This window comes from Amborella trichopoda, chromosome 12 (assembly GCF_054954075.1).
Source record: "Amborella trichopoda isolate Santa Cruz 75 chromosome 12, AtrichopodaSantaCruz75HAP2 v2.0, whole genome shotgun sequence".
NCBI lineage: Eukaryota > Viridiplantae > Streptophyta > Magnoliopsida > Amborellales > Amborellaceae > Amborella > Amborella trichopoda.
In genome coordinates, this window is record NC_142347.1 from 13,477,765 (window position 1) to 13,492,322 (window position 14,558).

The 14,558-nt window shown below is 40.5% G+C and overlaps 1 protein-coding gene across 1 annotated transcript; it reads right to left on the reverse strand.

Annotated features, from left to right (window-relative positions):
* Positions 1–2,072: 2,072 nt before the first annotated feature.
* Positions 2,073–4,429, reverse strand: LOC18424616 (putative indole-3-acetic acid-amido synthetase GH3.1). The gene is made up of 3 exons (XM_006829200.4): positions 4,042–4,429; positions 3,832–3,933; positions 2,073–3,742 (listed from the first exon to the last, which is right to left on the reverse strand). The coding sequence occupies exons 1-3, from the start codon at positions 4,365–4,367 to the stop codon at positions 2,380–2,382; spliced, it is 1,791 nt and encodes a 596-aa protein (XP_006829263.1). The 5' UTR covers positions 4,368–4,429; the 3' UTR covers positions 2,073–2,379.
* Positions 4,430–14,558: the final 10,129 nt, after the last annotated feature.

Here is a 14,558-nt window from a genome sequence, read left to right on the forward strand (position 1 = left end):
TGTTGCAGTCGGCGAATCCTAACATCAGCTCGATTTATCTCCCTTGCTTCTATCGCATCACACCCGGCGCAAGCCTAGTGCCGATTAGTTCTCTTCTTCTCTTCTCTTCTGGCACAGTCGGCGAAGCCTAGCGCCAACTACTTCCTCTCTCTCTTGTCTTTTGATACAGTCGGTGAAACCTAGAGCCGACCGTATTCTCTCCCTCTTCTTCTAACACAGTCGGCAATGCCTAGCGCCGACTGCATCTCCCTTCCCTCTTTCTCTTTTATCCTCTCGTATCTTCTCCCTCCTTCTGTCTATTCCCTTCTTCTCTTACTTCATTCTTTCCTCATAACCATCACTTTGCTACTCTTTCATTCAAGTAAGAGAGATTGAGGTTAGCCTCTCATGGTAGTCCTATCGTCTAGCCGTAATATTGTTGTGCCAGGATTACTTGGCTCGCTTTATTGCTATGACAGACTGACCATAGTGCCTAGCTAGCCGATATTGATAATGACGTGTAGTGATCCTGTGAGCCTATCTTAGTTTCAGAGCCCGTCTTGCTACCACGTCAAGCCAATTATTCGCCAACTTAGTCACTGCTCTGATCCTCTCGCTCAGTCGAACTCTTCCCTTCCCCCGTCTTTCTTATCTTCTTCTTTTTGAATGCGCATGCTTGTGTACGTTCATCAAATAAGAAAAGGGTGAGGTCTGACCCGCCTGTCTTATAACCTTTGCCATATATGTGTGTGATTGCAGAAAATAAGACGAATACAAGCCAAGGGAGGTGATTTCGAACCAGTTTTATTACTAGGGGCCTTTCTTCGTGATCTAAGAAGGTGGCCACGTGAGTTAGCCCGAGTAAGTTCCGAACCCACCTTAAATACCTCTCTTACCGGTTGGTAACACCTGCCCCTGTTCTTGAACGAGGCTCCAGAGAGAGCGATCTCAAAAACGTCCTAGGTCTTCCCTCAAAACCCGAGATGCGTGTCGCCCGATCATCCCGATCCGGAGAGGGAGATCGAGGCACCTAACCACGATTAGTAAGGAAAAATTCATTCGTGCTCTTGACAAGTTAGGCTCATTCAATCTCTTCGAACCAACTTGAGGGGGAGTGTTAAGACAACGTGGTGTATCCTAGTGATATCTACATATCATCCAGCTTTCCTAAATCACGTTTCCCTTAATCAGGCTGCTCACTGTTTTCTTTTGTGGACTCTTCAATATAGAATGTTATCATGTACAATTCTATAAATCTATACAAGAGAGCCATAGAAGGGCCATAATAATAGAGATTAATTCTCCCTTCGTTAATGTAGACCCAATTGGCTGAACCACATAAATTCTTGTGTACACATTTTCTCTCCCATACTCTTAACATTAACACTATTAGATAATTGAAATAAACTTTGAATAATAATGAGCCATAAACAATGTATGTAGAAATTAGCTTAGACGTTTCGGCATTTCTAAGTATTATCATATGTATGTATGTTGGAAAAGGCACATTATAAGACGTTTTAGCTTTAGTGCAACGAAGTACCAACCATCCTTAGTTGCTAGTTGCAAAATCAGAAGACTATGAGTCTTGTAATGAATGGGTTCAAAGTTCAAATAAAATTTTTTCAAATTTTATGCTAAACCCCAAGCTATCACAATTGTTATTCAACGGCTGAGAGTGATTTTTTATAAGAGGCGGATCCCAGCTGTTCAATTTGATATCTATCCCTTTGGGAGTTTTTGTAATTCCACCATGGACGATTGAGGTGTCTGTAACCTTTGTGGGCAGTAAAAAAAATTACAGTCTCTGTGTTTTCTCAACCCCTTTTTCGTTTGAGAGAGAATCTCATTATTTTCGTGGGTCACTTTTCAAAAAGAGAGATCACGCCCGTGGTTTTTTACATATTCATGATAGAATGAGAGAGAGCATTGTGCTGGGAGAGTATCCCAAAAAGCAAAAACACACAAATTCGAAATAATAATCAAATCAAGTTGAATTCAAAAACAGACGACCTTTCCAAACCGTCATAGTGGTGCGTCTATTTTTTTATTGTTAAGGCAAAAAGCTGACGATGTTGAAATGGCCACGTCACTAAGGAAAAGTCGCATCACCATTAATTTACATTCAATAACCAAAGAGATGAGAAACACCTGCCCATTTCTCCTATCCATTGGAAATAAAAGCACCTAACCCATTGCTAAAAATAAGGAATGGAATGGAAAGGCAAGCATTAAATCACAAGACACGAGAATAATTGTAAAGAGAGAGAAGGTGGTGATGAGAAAGAGACAAGAATGGGGATAGAGATCTAAACAAGAGTAGAGAGAGAAAGAGAGATGTGTGCAGTGTCACAATCAGGAAGAGAGAGAAAGTAGCAGTTGGAGACATGGTTGTTGCTGCTACCGATGCGCCTTGGCGTAAGTGGGTGCGGTGGGGCTGAAGTGGGAGGCCACCACGCGCGAGTCCAAGAGCTCGAGTATGGGCGCGAAGCTCACGCACCTGGGCACCTTGTACTGGTTAATGGACGCACCCCTTGATATAGCGTAGTCCATCAGCTCCTCAAAAGTTCCGCTCTTCACAACCCTAATCTCAAGTGGACCGACTGAGCGGCTCTCCGCCCTGTTTTGCCTGTACACAGCGTTCATCTTCTCTTCCATCTCCAAGCAGCATTTCTCCATCACCTCACTTCCTGGCATCGACTCGCCGCCCCCCAACAACTCCCAAAATATCACGTAGTGCCCCGGGATGGTCTTGGTGTCGGCATAGCTCGTGTACTCCGCGATGCGGGCACCGTGCTCGCGCCGGAGGACCACGCCCGCGGCCTCAACCGCCTTCTGGAGGTCAGCCTCGTCGGTCTTGTCTGAGTCGATGCTTAATAGGCAGTTCTTCCGACGCACAAAATGGAACTGAGGGGCGTTGTTGTGGAATCCACTCACGCGGAGGATGTCGCCCACTTTGTATCTGTAGAGCCCGGCATAGGTCGTGATCACGAGCTCGTACTCCCTCCCGACCTTCACGTCAACCATGTCGACCAGGTCCACTCGCTCGGACTCTGTCGGAGGCTGGTCGTGGGGCAAAAACTCGAAGTAGGCCATGTTTGGCATAATGGTGTATGAGACCTCAGAGGGAGCGCACATGGGGTTCAGGTTTAAGCCGAAGTAGCACTCGGAGGAGGCGTACATGGTGCAAGTGAGGGGGAGGCCGCCGCTATAGTAGTCGAGCGTCGGAATATACTGAGCCATGGCTCCGGTGACGATCACATCAAGGTACTTTGTGTTCGGCCAAACCCTGGAGATGATGCCCTCCCAATTCTCGCTCGCGCACTCAGTCACGATATGTTTCGCGAGTTCGGGGTTGGGTTTCAGAACCCTGGACAGAGCTTCGCGAATCTTCGGCTCGGTGATGGCCGTGCCCGGAGTGCCAGTGGTAACGTCCTGAACGAATTCTCGCCAGTGGAGCTGCAAGAAGCGGATGGCACGGAGGAGGCCAGAGGCAAAGACAGCGCCCATCCTGAGGACCTCCTTGTAGGAGCAGAGGCCGCAGAGCATCTGTGCATACATGCTCTGGAACGAATCGGGGCAGAGGATGGCTTCAATGGGGCTGGTGTAGTTGTTATAAGGGTCATGTGGGCGCAACCGGAAGTGCTCACTGTTGTAGTAACTGGTGAGCACAGGCCTCGCCGGGAGGCCTCCTGGTGTCTTGGTCTCCCTCTTGACGAAGAGGAAGTAGAGTCCCTTGCCCTTCTCCAAGCCAGGCACGAACCTACACAACAGAGAAACACTCAGAAAATGCTCAACAAACCCCAAACACAGACGTTATAAATCGAATCGAAGCATAAGAGAAAAGCTCACTTGTTCATGACAGGCATAAGAAGGCTGTACAGGAGCTGCCTTCGGTCCAACTCCTCTTGTATTGTGGGCATCAGCTTCTTTTCTCCTGCCGACGTCCCAGAGCTGTTCATTCCAAAGGATCCACCATTTTTCGATTTTAGTTTAGTTTTCAAATGGGTTCTAGCAGACAGAGAAGAGGAAATGAGGTATCGATGACTGTGATTTGCATACCTTGTGAGGAATTCGGAGATCGGGTGGGCAGAGAGGATGGGGGATCGGTCGCCATTAGCGATGCGTTGGATCTCAGGCTGGAGGTCCTCGTAGGTGATGACGGGGAGCTTGGCCTTGAAAGTGTGTCGATCGGTGAGCCCAGCAAGGCTGTAGCGTTGCAGGTACTCGGTGTGGGCGTTCCTCGTCAGTATCTCGGACAGGACCTGTGCCTGAACCTGCTCAGCCTGACAGGTCATCTCCTCTATGAACTGCAGCGCCTTCATGTCCTTCTCCGCAGTCGCACCCACGAAATCTGCAGCCTTAGGCATATCCAAACCCTTATCCATTAACCAAGAGAGAAAGTTTGATAGTCAAGAGATAGAAATGCTCTTTCTTTACGCCTGACCCTGAGCCTTGTTAGTGGCTGATTGGGTGTATATATAGGGGCGGGGATGGTTTGATGAGCCTGCCCTGTCCACGTCACGGTCAGGGACGGTGATGTTGAGGCCGAAGCAGGAATGGAATGAAGGGAGAGCAGCCATGCACGTAGTCGACAGGAGATATTTGGAAGGGCGTCATGGTAGGGTAAAGTGCGAGCACCGTGGCCCACTGCTGACGTGAACGTGGCTCAGGTGCGCCCCTGGTGAGTAGCATGGTGGGCCCACCGCTGACCGGCTGTCGGTGCATCTCGGCCGGCTGTCCGCCCGCTTCCGTCAGGCTCTAGGCCGTGACAACGATGGGCTGCCGGCAGCTTCCTGTAACGAAGCGACGCTACTCACCAAATCAAAACTAGACGACGGCCTCTCTCTCTCTCTCTCTCCCTCCTTATAGACGGCCAAACCTCATCTCAATCGCTAACAGTTTCTTGGTCATGTACGCCTCTCTCGCTATCATTACAACACTTTCTCTCTCTACAACCGGCATTCATCTTTCTCTCCCTTAAATGGGTTCCAATTGCACGAGCAAGAAGTCCTCTCTCTGAAAATTTTCCTTTTCACCCTCCTACCTGAACCCTGCTCGCTTCAACTGAATCTGTGGAACACCAGAAGTATGAAACTTTGCCCCTCTTTCTCTCTCTACCTATTAAGAGTTATACTTTCTCTCTCTACCGACAAAGAAGTTTCTCTCTCTTCTCACTGAGTCTCTCTCCTTGTTTCTCTCTCCCCCAACAAGAAGTTTGATTTAAAAGTCCCATCTTTGTTTCCCCACGAGCTGTAACAAGTCAAGCACTCTATCTCTCTCTAAACAAAACAAATTTCGTTCTCCACACTCAACAAATCCCTCTCTAACAAGTGTCTCTCTCTCTCTCCTCCGCCTAACAAGGCACCCAACTGGGACAAGCTAAGAGTTGAACTTCTTCTATTCATTCAACACTAAATTATTAGGGAAGACCACATTTTAGTCATACAAGCAATCGAATGTCTGCCGTGGTCTCCGGCAATCAATAAGCTTGCCAACAGGCCGTTGTCGGGCTAGCTGAAACCCGGCCCTAGATGTGTTAACCGGGGACCGTGCTCGGCCAAAAACAAATGAGGCAAAAGTAAAAAAGATTAAAAAAAAAAAAAAAAAATTAAAAGAAGATATCTGGTCAGTCCAAACTTGGCCGGTACGGGCTCTAGCCTTGCGGGCTCTAGCCTTGCCCTCGGGCAACCATTTGTTGGCCCAAGCCATTTCCGAGCTTGGCTAGGGCGCGTGGCTCATTACCACCCCTCAATATTAGGGCGTAGTTGGAGCCTTTTCGAGGCCTTCAGGATCAGGGACTGCTGGGTCCTTTTATGTAATGGATGGGATCTATATCTCCTTTTGTTTACTTCGCACCGCACGTGATGTATCCTCGTGAGATATTTTACCTAAACGAGTTCAAAAGCAGGAGTATAAGATCATCAGAAAATTCAAAAGCAGGAGCATACGATCATCAGAAAAATCACTCGAATCGGAGTAGAAAACATTTCAAAATTGTACCATACACATACCAAAAGATATTGGGAAAATAAAAAGTAAAAAATAAAAAATCTTAACCATACCTATTTCTCCACTATCCCACCAAAATAAGGGTTTCGAAACTGCGTAAATGCGGTCCGACTGTAGGTCCTCTATCTTATCAAATAGGGGCTTCGAAACTGTGTAAATGAGGTATGGCAGTTGGGCTACGACATTATATAAAATGTGGTCTGGCAATAGGGCTTCAACAGTAAATAAACTGCGGTCCCACAATTACAAAGGGTGATCCAGTAATAGATGTTATTGGATTCCCGGACTCCAGCACTATGTAAAGGGTGGTCCGGTAGTATCCAGTTTCGATCTGATGGTACTTGTGTATCGGAAAGGTATTTCCATTTTAAAAAAGAACTATTTCAGTTGGGGTTTTGTATATAAAATTTGTTTTAGGCTAAAAGGTGAAAAATAATTAGATTGAGTAAGTTGTACACAAAGTGTAATTTTCAACCGGCCTTGGAGTTTGAAAACTTATTTGTACTATTCCATAGACACGTACAGCTGCATTGATACAATGTGATGCACGCTCTTTTCGTGGCTAAAAAAACAAAACGAGTAGGGGACATTTCCCTGTTGCAACCAACCACACGTGTGAGATCTTAACACATGCATTGTTCATTTGGAAATGTTTAGGTTGGAACCCTTGAAGTTGTTATGCACCATGATACTGCTGTGGCCATTAGCCATGAGTTGGGCCGTCTTATTTTATGAAAATCAAGATCTCGTCTGTCTGGCTTGAGAAAACTCAAGGAATTAGAGATCAAGCAATTATGGTTTGAAAAAACTCAAAATTGCTCGACTCGAGCGATTTTTTTTTTTTTTTTTTTCTATTGTTTTCCTATTATTATCCGAAAGAGATTTTATATAATGAGACTAACTGTTTACCTTTGGTGCAGAGAGGTTATAATTACTTACAACCATCCGATCAGAAATCGAATAGCTTGAGTGTATCATATACTTCGAAAAATTTTCTTTAGAACTTTCAGCGTAGTTAATGAAATAAATGCAGCCTACTAACTTCACATCCAATGATCAAGATCAATTGTGATCACTTTGTACCAAAGGTAAATGGTCTCATTATATACTTTTTCACATTCAATAATCAAGATCAATTGTAATCACCTTGTACCATAGGTAAATGATCTCATTATATACTTTCCCTATCCGCAATAAGAATTACACGATTTGGATTGGATGACTCAAAATTGGTCCCCAAACAGTTCAAGGTCCAATTTTGATTTTGATGAAAACCATCCCAAAATGTTTTAAAAAGACAAACTTTGCGACATTTCCATCAACTCTTTTCGCCAGAATCCCGCTCTCTAAAGAAAAATAACTCTTTCTTCTTTTTTTTTCTTTTCATTGTACCAAAGTAGCGAAATCTTTTCCGATTGAATTATTCTTTCATAAATTTATAGGGCCATTATTGCAACCTTGTTCTTTCCAATTCATAATATTTCTATCCTTTGTTACCTTATATTTTATCGAGAAAACATAAACTTTCGAAACATATTAGGAATTAGAACGCAAGATCCCAAATAAGATAAGTATCCCTTCTTACAATTCGTTTGAAGGAGGTGGTCCGCATAAGGTAGCAACCTTAAAAAGTAAAAAGTAAAGTGCACCTCCTACTTTGGTGTCAAAAACACTTACGAAGGTGATGGAATCTATGTTTATTGTTAATTATAAATTTTTTAATATACCAGCTTTGTCATATGGAGTGAAATATTTAATAGTTAAAAAATAATATTCCCATAGAATGAATGTAGCAGAGATGATGATATTAAGATGGATAAGTGACAAAACAAAGAGAGATAGAATTCAAAATAAATAAATTCAAGAAAATTTAGATGTAGACCAATGTACAAAAAGATGAGAGAGAATAGACTTAGATGGGCTGGCTATGTATGGCACTGACCCTGTACAATACATGTTAGGAGGTGTGAGTTAGTTCAAAAAGAATGCTTCAAAGGGTAAGGGGTAAGCCCAAAATAAAATGGTTGGAAGTACAGAGAAAAGTAGGGAATTATAGCCTCACTGAGGGTATGACTCTTAATAGAAAAGAATGATAAACCAGGATTCGTGTAGCCGACTCTAATTAATTGAAAAAATGCTTTGACAATGATGAATTATAAAATCGTTAACTCCAAAAATAGTTCAAATCAAACAGATCTATAAGCACATGAAAATGAACAGCCCATATAATCTGTTTGCAAGATGTATTATTTTAAAAACTTGAAATCTCTCTTTTTTTTTCTTCATATTTATATATCTCAATGTCGATATGATCAATTAGATATATTTTTAAGGATTTTAGAGTTTTACCTTAATTTCAAAGTATGAACCTTATATAATTTTGTTCTTCATTTAAAAAACTAAAACCTCCAAAGTTTTGTTATAATGCTCTAGTTGTTGAGTGACACATGTGCATCACCAAACCACCATAAATAATGCCAGGGGGCCATTCTATGTTTTAGGCTCATATCCTCATCGAATGGAGATGCAAGTTTTGCGTTGTTTTCGTCCTCTCCCTCGAATCTTAGGTTTGTCCACTAGATTAGGTTTGAGGTCTCTTTCACGACCTTTTTAACCTAGAAAAAACAACACAAATAATTCAGCCTAAACAAGTAACACAAAAAGAAAACAAATAATTCAGCCTAAACAAGTAAAACACAAAAAGAAAAAGAAAACAAATAATTCAAGCCAAAACAAGTACACAAGGCATGATAACTAGCTTACGGGGCAAGAAAAAGAAAAGTCTATAATAATCTGGGTCATCTTCTTTAGAAAAGGACGCCATAATACAAAAGAGAAGAGGTAGGCAATGCCTATTATAAAAACTTTTTAAGTCTTTTAAACTTTTGGGTGACGTGTGGATATAGGGGAGTAAACCTATGCCAATACTTCTTTGCATGATGCATTATCCGATTCATTTCCAATTAAATATGGCTTTTAAGTGGTAAACAAAATGGACATCTTATTTTTTTTGGAAAATATTTTGATAGGGCTACATCCCTGTCAGTATAAATAAAATCTCACCTCGAAACTCACCAAACATTGCGGTTATAGTATCGGAAAACTTCAAATGGTCATCTTGGCCTTGACCACTCTAGTTGTGAAAAACAATTAAGAATTCAAGCTCTAAAAATAGTGCATATTGTAATACATTATATAGACCGTCTATTTAGAACTTGAAATAAGTGCTCACTGATCCATAAAATCAGTACCATTTTTTGAGCTTCAAATTTCATAGTCAGTATTGAAAATTGATTTTAGTACCATCATAGAGATTTATAATGCCAAAAGTGCTTTCTAGATGAGAATTCGTGGTGAGGCTTTACTTTGTTATCATAAAGCCGATGCCTTATAGAAACGACATCCTTTTTTTTTTTTTTTTTACAATGTTAAAATGGACACCTCTTTACCATTATTTATTTCCTTATTTGAGGAGATCATGAACTTTTTCCTAGTGGTCCTTGTTTGAACCAAAGAAGGCCTAGCTTACTCTAGGGCACACCAACACAACTCAATGAAAGCAAGGGTTGGGCCTTGTGCCATTGAAAATTTAACAAGGCCCAAGTTGTGGGCCTTTTGCCCCATAGAAACTACAAGAAGGCCTGTGGTGTGTGCACTAGCACAGAGAGCAAGGCCCACCCTTTTATTTGTGAGCCCACACCCCCCTGTACTATGTTTTGTACTCGGTTAGTTCTTATCATGCAAAAAGCCCATCACGAGTCCACTCCATGGATACCATATGAGCTCTTTCCTCAGAAACCTATAAGTGAGCCCACAGAAAACCAAGAATCGTGTTCTATGACACATTTTCTTTCTCGGAAATCCCTCCGTTCTTTCTCGAGAGCAGGTGAGGATTAGTGGTCGGGCACCTGTCGGGTTGGTGGAAGACTGAAGGGACCCGTACTGCCCGCGACGACCCGTAGGCTTCCTCCAGCAATTTTCAGCATGTGAACCATTCCACTAACACTAGAGGGGGGGCCATCGATTCTAGCGTGGAAAAGATAGCGACGACAACGTGCATGTCGTGGTCCTAGGGTGGGCGCACCCTTTGAGTCAAGTCTTTGTTGTCTAAGCATGGGCCGCTTTCATGGTTCAAAGCATACGGCGTTGCTCGAGTGCTCACCCACTTTTGGCCCACCACTCCAGCACCTTTCCACCCTTCGAGTTCAATGAATACCATCTATCATATTCACCAACTTTATTAACCAATTATTACAAGGTAAAAGACACCCTTAATGGAAACCCTAGCTTTTATACTGCATGCGTTTGCTTGCCCTTTTGTGTATCTCATATAAAGCAAAGGAAAAGAGGTTTAGCCAACCAGGGCTTGGATTAATGGCTGGCTCATAGTGGATAGACATTACTCCTATTGATAGACATTACTCCTATTGCTGGCAACAACAAGTGTGGAAAGAAGACTTACCAAACAAGAAGCCATTATGCATTATTGATCAAGTTTGCAAATTCAAGGCCAATGTGGTGAAAGGTCCATGGATTGATGGAGGGGACACTATGATAATGGTAGCAATAAAAATGAGAAGACCGATTTTTTCTACAGAAAAAATAATCATAAAACATTATCCAATCTTTTTAGAAACGGTAGTTTGCTATTTTTCTTAGGAAAATATATTATCCGTGCATTTATAAATGATATGTTACCTATTTGTTTATAATTGATAGTGTTCTCAATTTGGTGTCATCATCATCATCATAACAGCTTTGTCCCAATTATTTGGAGTCCGCTACAGGAATCATGTTCTGTCATTATGCTCTATCAAGGGCATACCTCAGAAAGACTATACGTTCCCGATATTTTCTCACTATTTCCATCCATGTCTTTTGAGGCCTTCTGAAAAACAACAATGATCTCATATTGGTGTAAAAGCCACAATTTTACCCATTTCTTGTGAAAAGGATATTGTTATCCATTGGGGTGAAAAAGTAACAATGAAAAAGTCATTATCCATTCAACTTGAAATTACGATGGTAGTCCATTTTGGGCATGGGGTTTCCTTCAAATATGAGGGAATGATTCACAGGCCATGGAGTCAGTTGCCTCCAACACAAGTGAGGCCTCATGCATTCCCACCCATGTGTTCCTCATTCTAAGAGAGTGATTGAGGCTTTGTTGGCACAATTATTTCAAGTTTTCCTTCACTTGTTTGTCTCCCTAGGAGATGTGATCTATTATGATCAATTAGCTAAGCATCAACAATATTTCATCTTCTGGGAAAGTTTAGGACCCAACCTGTTAGCAATTTATGTTACCAAGAAAAACAAACACTTTCACCTGGTATTAAAGTCTTTATTTTTATTTTTTTTTGTTTGTTCGTTTGTTTTATATTATCACCGATCTTCTGTTTTCCATTATTTTTCCTACCAAACAAAGGTTGTTTATGGCATATTTACATAGGAAACCTGACTTCCAACAAAAAGATGATAACCAGTAGTAAATTTAGGAATTGGGCTTAGGCTTGAATCTTTAGCAATTGATGTCAAGCAATGTTACATCTCTGTTTCAATTCTTACCACTGAACTACCCAAGAAAAAGGGAAAATATCGTTGTAAACCCTCTTTTAAGTTTCATTTTTTAGTGCTAGTTTGGATGTACCCAAAATTGCAATATTTTTTGTGAAACAGATTTGAACCGTTGGGACAACCTCAAGATTTTGTTAGATTTTTAGATTTAAATAAAAAATACGAAGCAAAAGATACCGTAAAAAAAACTCAAGTCAGACTTCAATTTTTTTGATGAAAGTACAGCTCTCTTACCCCCGTGCCAACCTCAAACCATGACCCAACAACTCCGTGAAATATCAGAAACCCCAAATCTATTCTCTATGTATGAAATAAAACATTTCCATTTTCTCTCTCTAAAAAAAAGCTCAAGCCCCATCCATGGCAGCCTTAGGTGACATCTTTGTAAAGCCAAGACCCTTTCTCTCTCTACAAAAGGCGAGCCTTTTCTCTCATGCCACATCGATAGGAAGCCCCTTCTCTTCATGAACAAGGAGAAGATTGGATTGTAAAAAACCTGAGAAGCTCAAGCCACATCCATGGCAGCCCTAGGCAGCGTCTTTGTAAAGCTAATGCCGTTTCTCTCTATACAAAAGGCGAGCATTTTTTCTCATACCACACCCATGGGTAACCCCGTCTCTTCATGAATAAGGAAAAGCTCGGGTTGCAAAAAACCAAAGAAGCTCAAGCCCCATCCATCCAAAGAAGCTCAAGCCCCATCCATGACAACCCCATAAAGCTAATGTCATTTCTCTCTCTACAAAAGACAAGTTTTTTATCTCATATCATACCCATGAGAAGCCCTTTATCTTCATAAATAAGGAGAAGCTTGGGTTGTAAAAAACCAAAAAAGCTCAAGCCCCATCTATGGCAGCCCTAGGCGACGTTTTTGTCATGCCAAGGCCATTTCTCTCTCTACAAAAGCGAGTTTTTTCTCTCATACTACACCTATGAGAAACCCCTTCGAAAAAGGAGAAGCTTGGGTTGCAAGTTTGTTTATTGAATGGAAGCAAATTTTTTACTGTTGCGAGAGATACAGGAAAACCTTTTGGATCGACAAGAGAATTTTGGATGGGTACAGTGCGACTTTGCTTTTAGTATGTTAACTCCATCCAAACAGTTCAACATACTAATAAAAAAAGATGGCAATGTTTCTTAATTAAGGATGAGAAAAATTACGATTTTTTCGATGTGAAGGTTTTTTTATTTGACATAACAATCCCAAAGTTTAAAAACATATCTTGTGGCATAGAAATCCCATGTATTATATATTATCACCTCTTAGACCAACTTTACCCCATCTTTTTAGCCTAAATAAAATTTCAAAAGGAAATTATCGCTAATATACCTATATTTTACTATAATTGAAAATAAAAAACCCATTTTTTTCAAAATCTCACCTACACCTTTTTTCAATATTTTCGGCTTTTTTGGACCAAAATAACCTTCACGGTAGTCTTTTTACTGTAAAGATAATTACAGTAATTTAAATACCATAATAAGTTGAAGGAGTATTACGGTAATTAAAATACCATAATACCTTAAATTAGTATTACGGTAATTTAATAGCTGTAATAACATTACGGTAATTTAAATACCATAATATTGCCCACGCCTCATTAAAAGAACACAAAAGATTTTATACTCTCTCGGGAGTCTACTATGTATTTACTCCCTCTACAAAAATCCATGCTAGTTGTATTTTTCAAATCTCAAATCTTTAGGATATAATCTCTAGTACTTATAGAATAATTTCAGCAAAAGAAATTTTTCAAGTAAATTCTTTTGTATATTAGAAAGACCTAACACTTCAAGATTGAATAGAAATTATCAAATTTTCAAAGAGCTAGATTTAAGTGTCACAAAACTCACAATTCAATTCTTTCGAAAATAATTTAGTAATTTATATGGTTCTCAAAATTTTAAAACAAAAGCATTCTTAACTAGGTGTTTTTGAGCGAGGGAGTAAGTACACATCGTGCTCCTATGGGAACATGGGCTTTTGAAAAATAAGACTATGGGGACAGGGGTAGTCCTGATATTAGCTTCGGTTTGAAGAATTTTTCAATGAATAGGGGTTTGGAATTGACCAGGAAAGTATTACAGTAATAAGAATACCATAAAGACTTCCCCACAAATTACGGTAATTAAATTACTGTAATAATAATTCAAACTATTACCGTAATACTCTTTGAATTGTTTACGGTGTTTTAATTACATTAAGCTTAAAATGTATTACGGTAAAAAGACTACCGTGAAAGTCATTTTGGTAAAAAAAAAAACCGAAATTTGTGAGAAATGGTTTAGGCGAAGTTTTGAAAAGTTAAGGGTTTTTTTTCGATTGGGTTTTTTTTCGATTTTACTAAAATAAAGTTATAAAAAATAAAACATTACTAAATTTAAAAATGGATAAAAGAAAGTTAAAAGCGATGCTGAAATCAACCATAGTGATGACGCCTAGGAAAGTTCCCATAGACTTGGTTTACCCAAGGTCACAAGTGAGCCACACATGTATGAGTGAGGGTGTATATATTAAGTGGTCCAATGAGCAACAACTAACATGCTTCCCTTTAGACCCAAAATATGGCTGCCTCTTTCCACTTCCTTCTTGGCAAGGTCCAATGGGAAGCGAATATACTTTCAGACTTTCAAGCAACCCATGTAATGCTTTAACAAGGAGGCACCTTTCAGTGCATTGACCTCTTGGTAAAAGCAAAAATTTAGAGAGAGAAAGAAAAGGAGAAGGGAAATCAACACGAGAGAGATAGAGAGAGAGGCATGAAAAGAAATAAACACATTTTTCATTCGATTGAGTAGGATCCTTCCCCGTAGCGACCACAATATTGAAACATTGTCAAAAAGTTTTTATGAAACAATTTTTCTTTTTGGTTTTTATGTAGACCCTAAACAAAGTGTAGCTCGTGAGGGAAAAATATTGGTGGGTCACATTATTCTCGAGATAAAGGTTCTCTTTAGAGACATGTGATAAAATTGGAGCGATACAAAGAAGA

Coding starts and splice junctions, on each gene's coding strand:
- LOC18424616 (XM_006829200.4), bottom strand. CDS start 4,367: ATGGATAAGGGTTTGGATATGCCTAAGGCTGCAGATTTCGTGGGTGCG. Junction 3,934..4,041: donor ATCTCCGAATTCCTCACAAG/GTATGCAAATCA, acceptor TGGAATGAACAG/CTCTGGGACGTCGGCAGGAG. Junction 3,743..3,831: donor CTTATGCCTGTCATGAACAA/GTGAGCTTTTCT, acceptor TCTGTTGTGTAG/GTTCGTGCCTGGCTTGGAGA.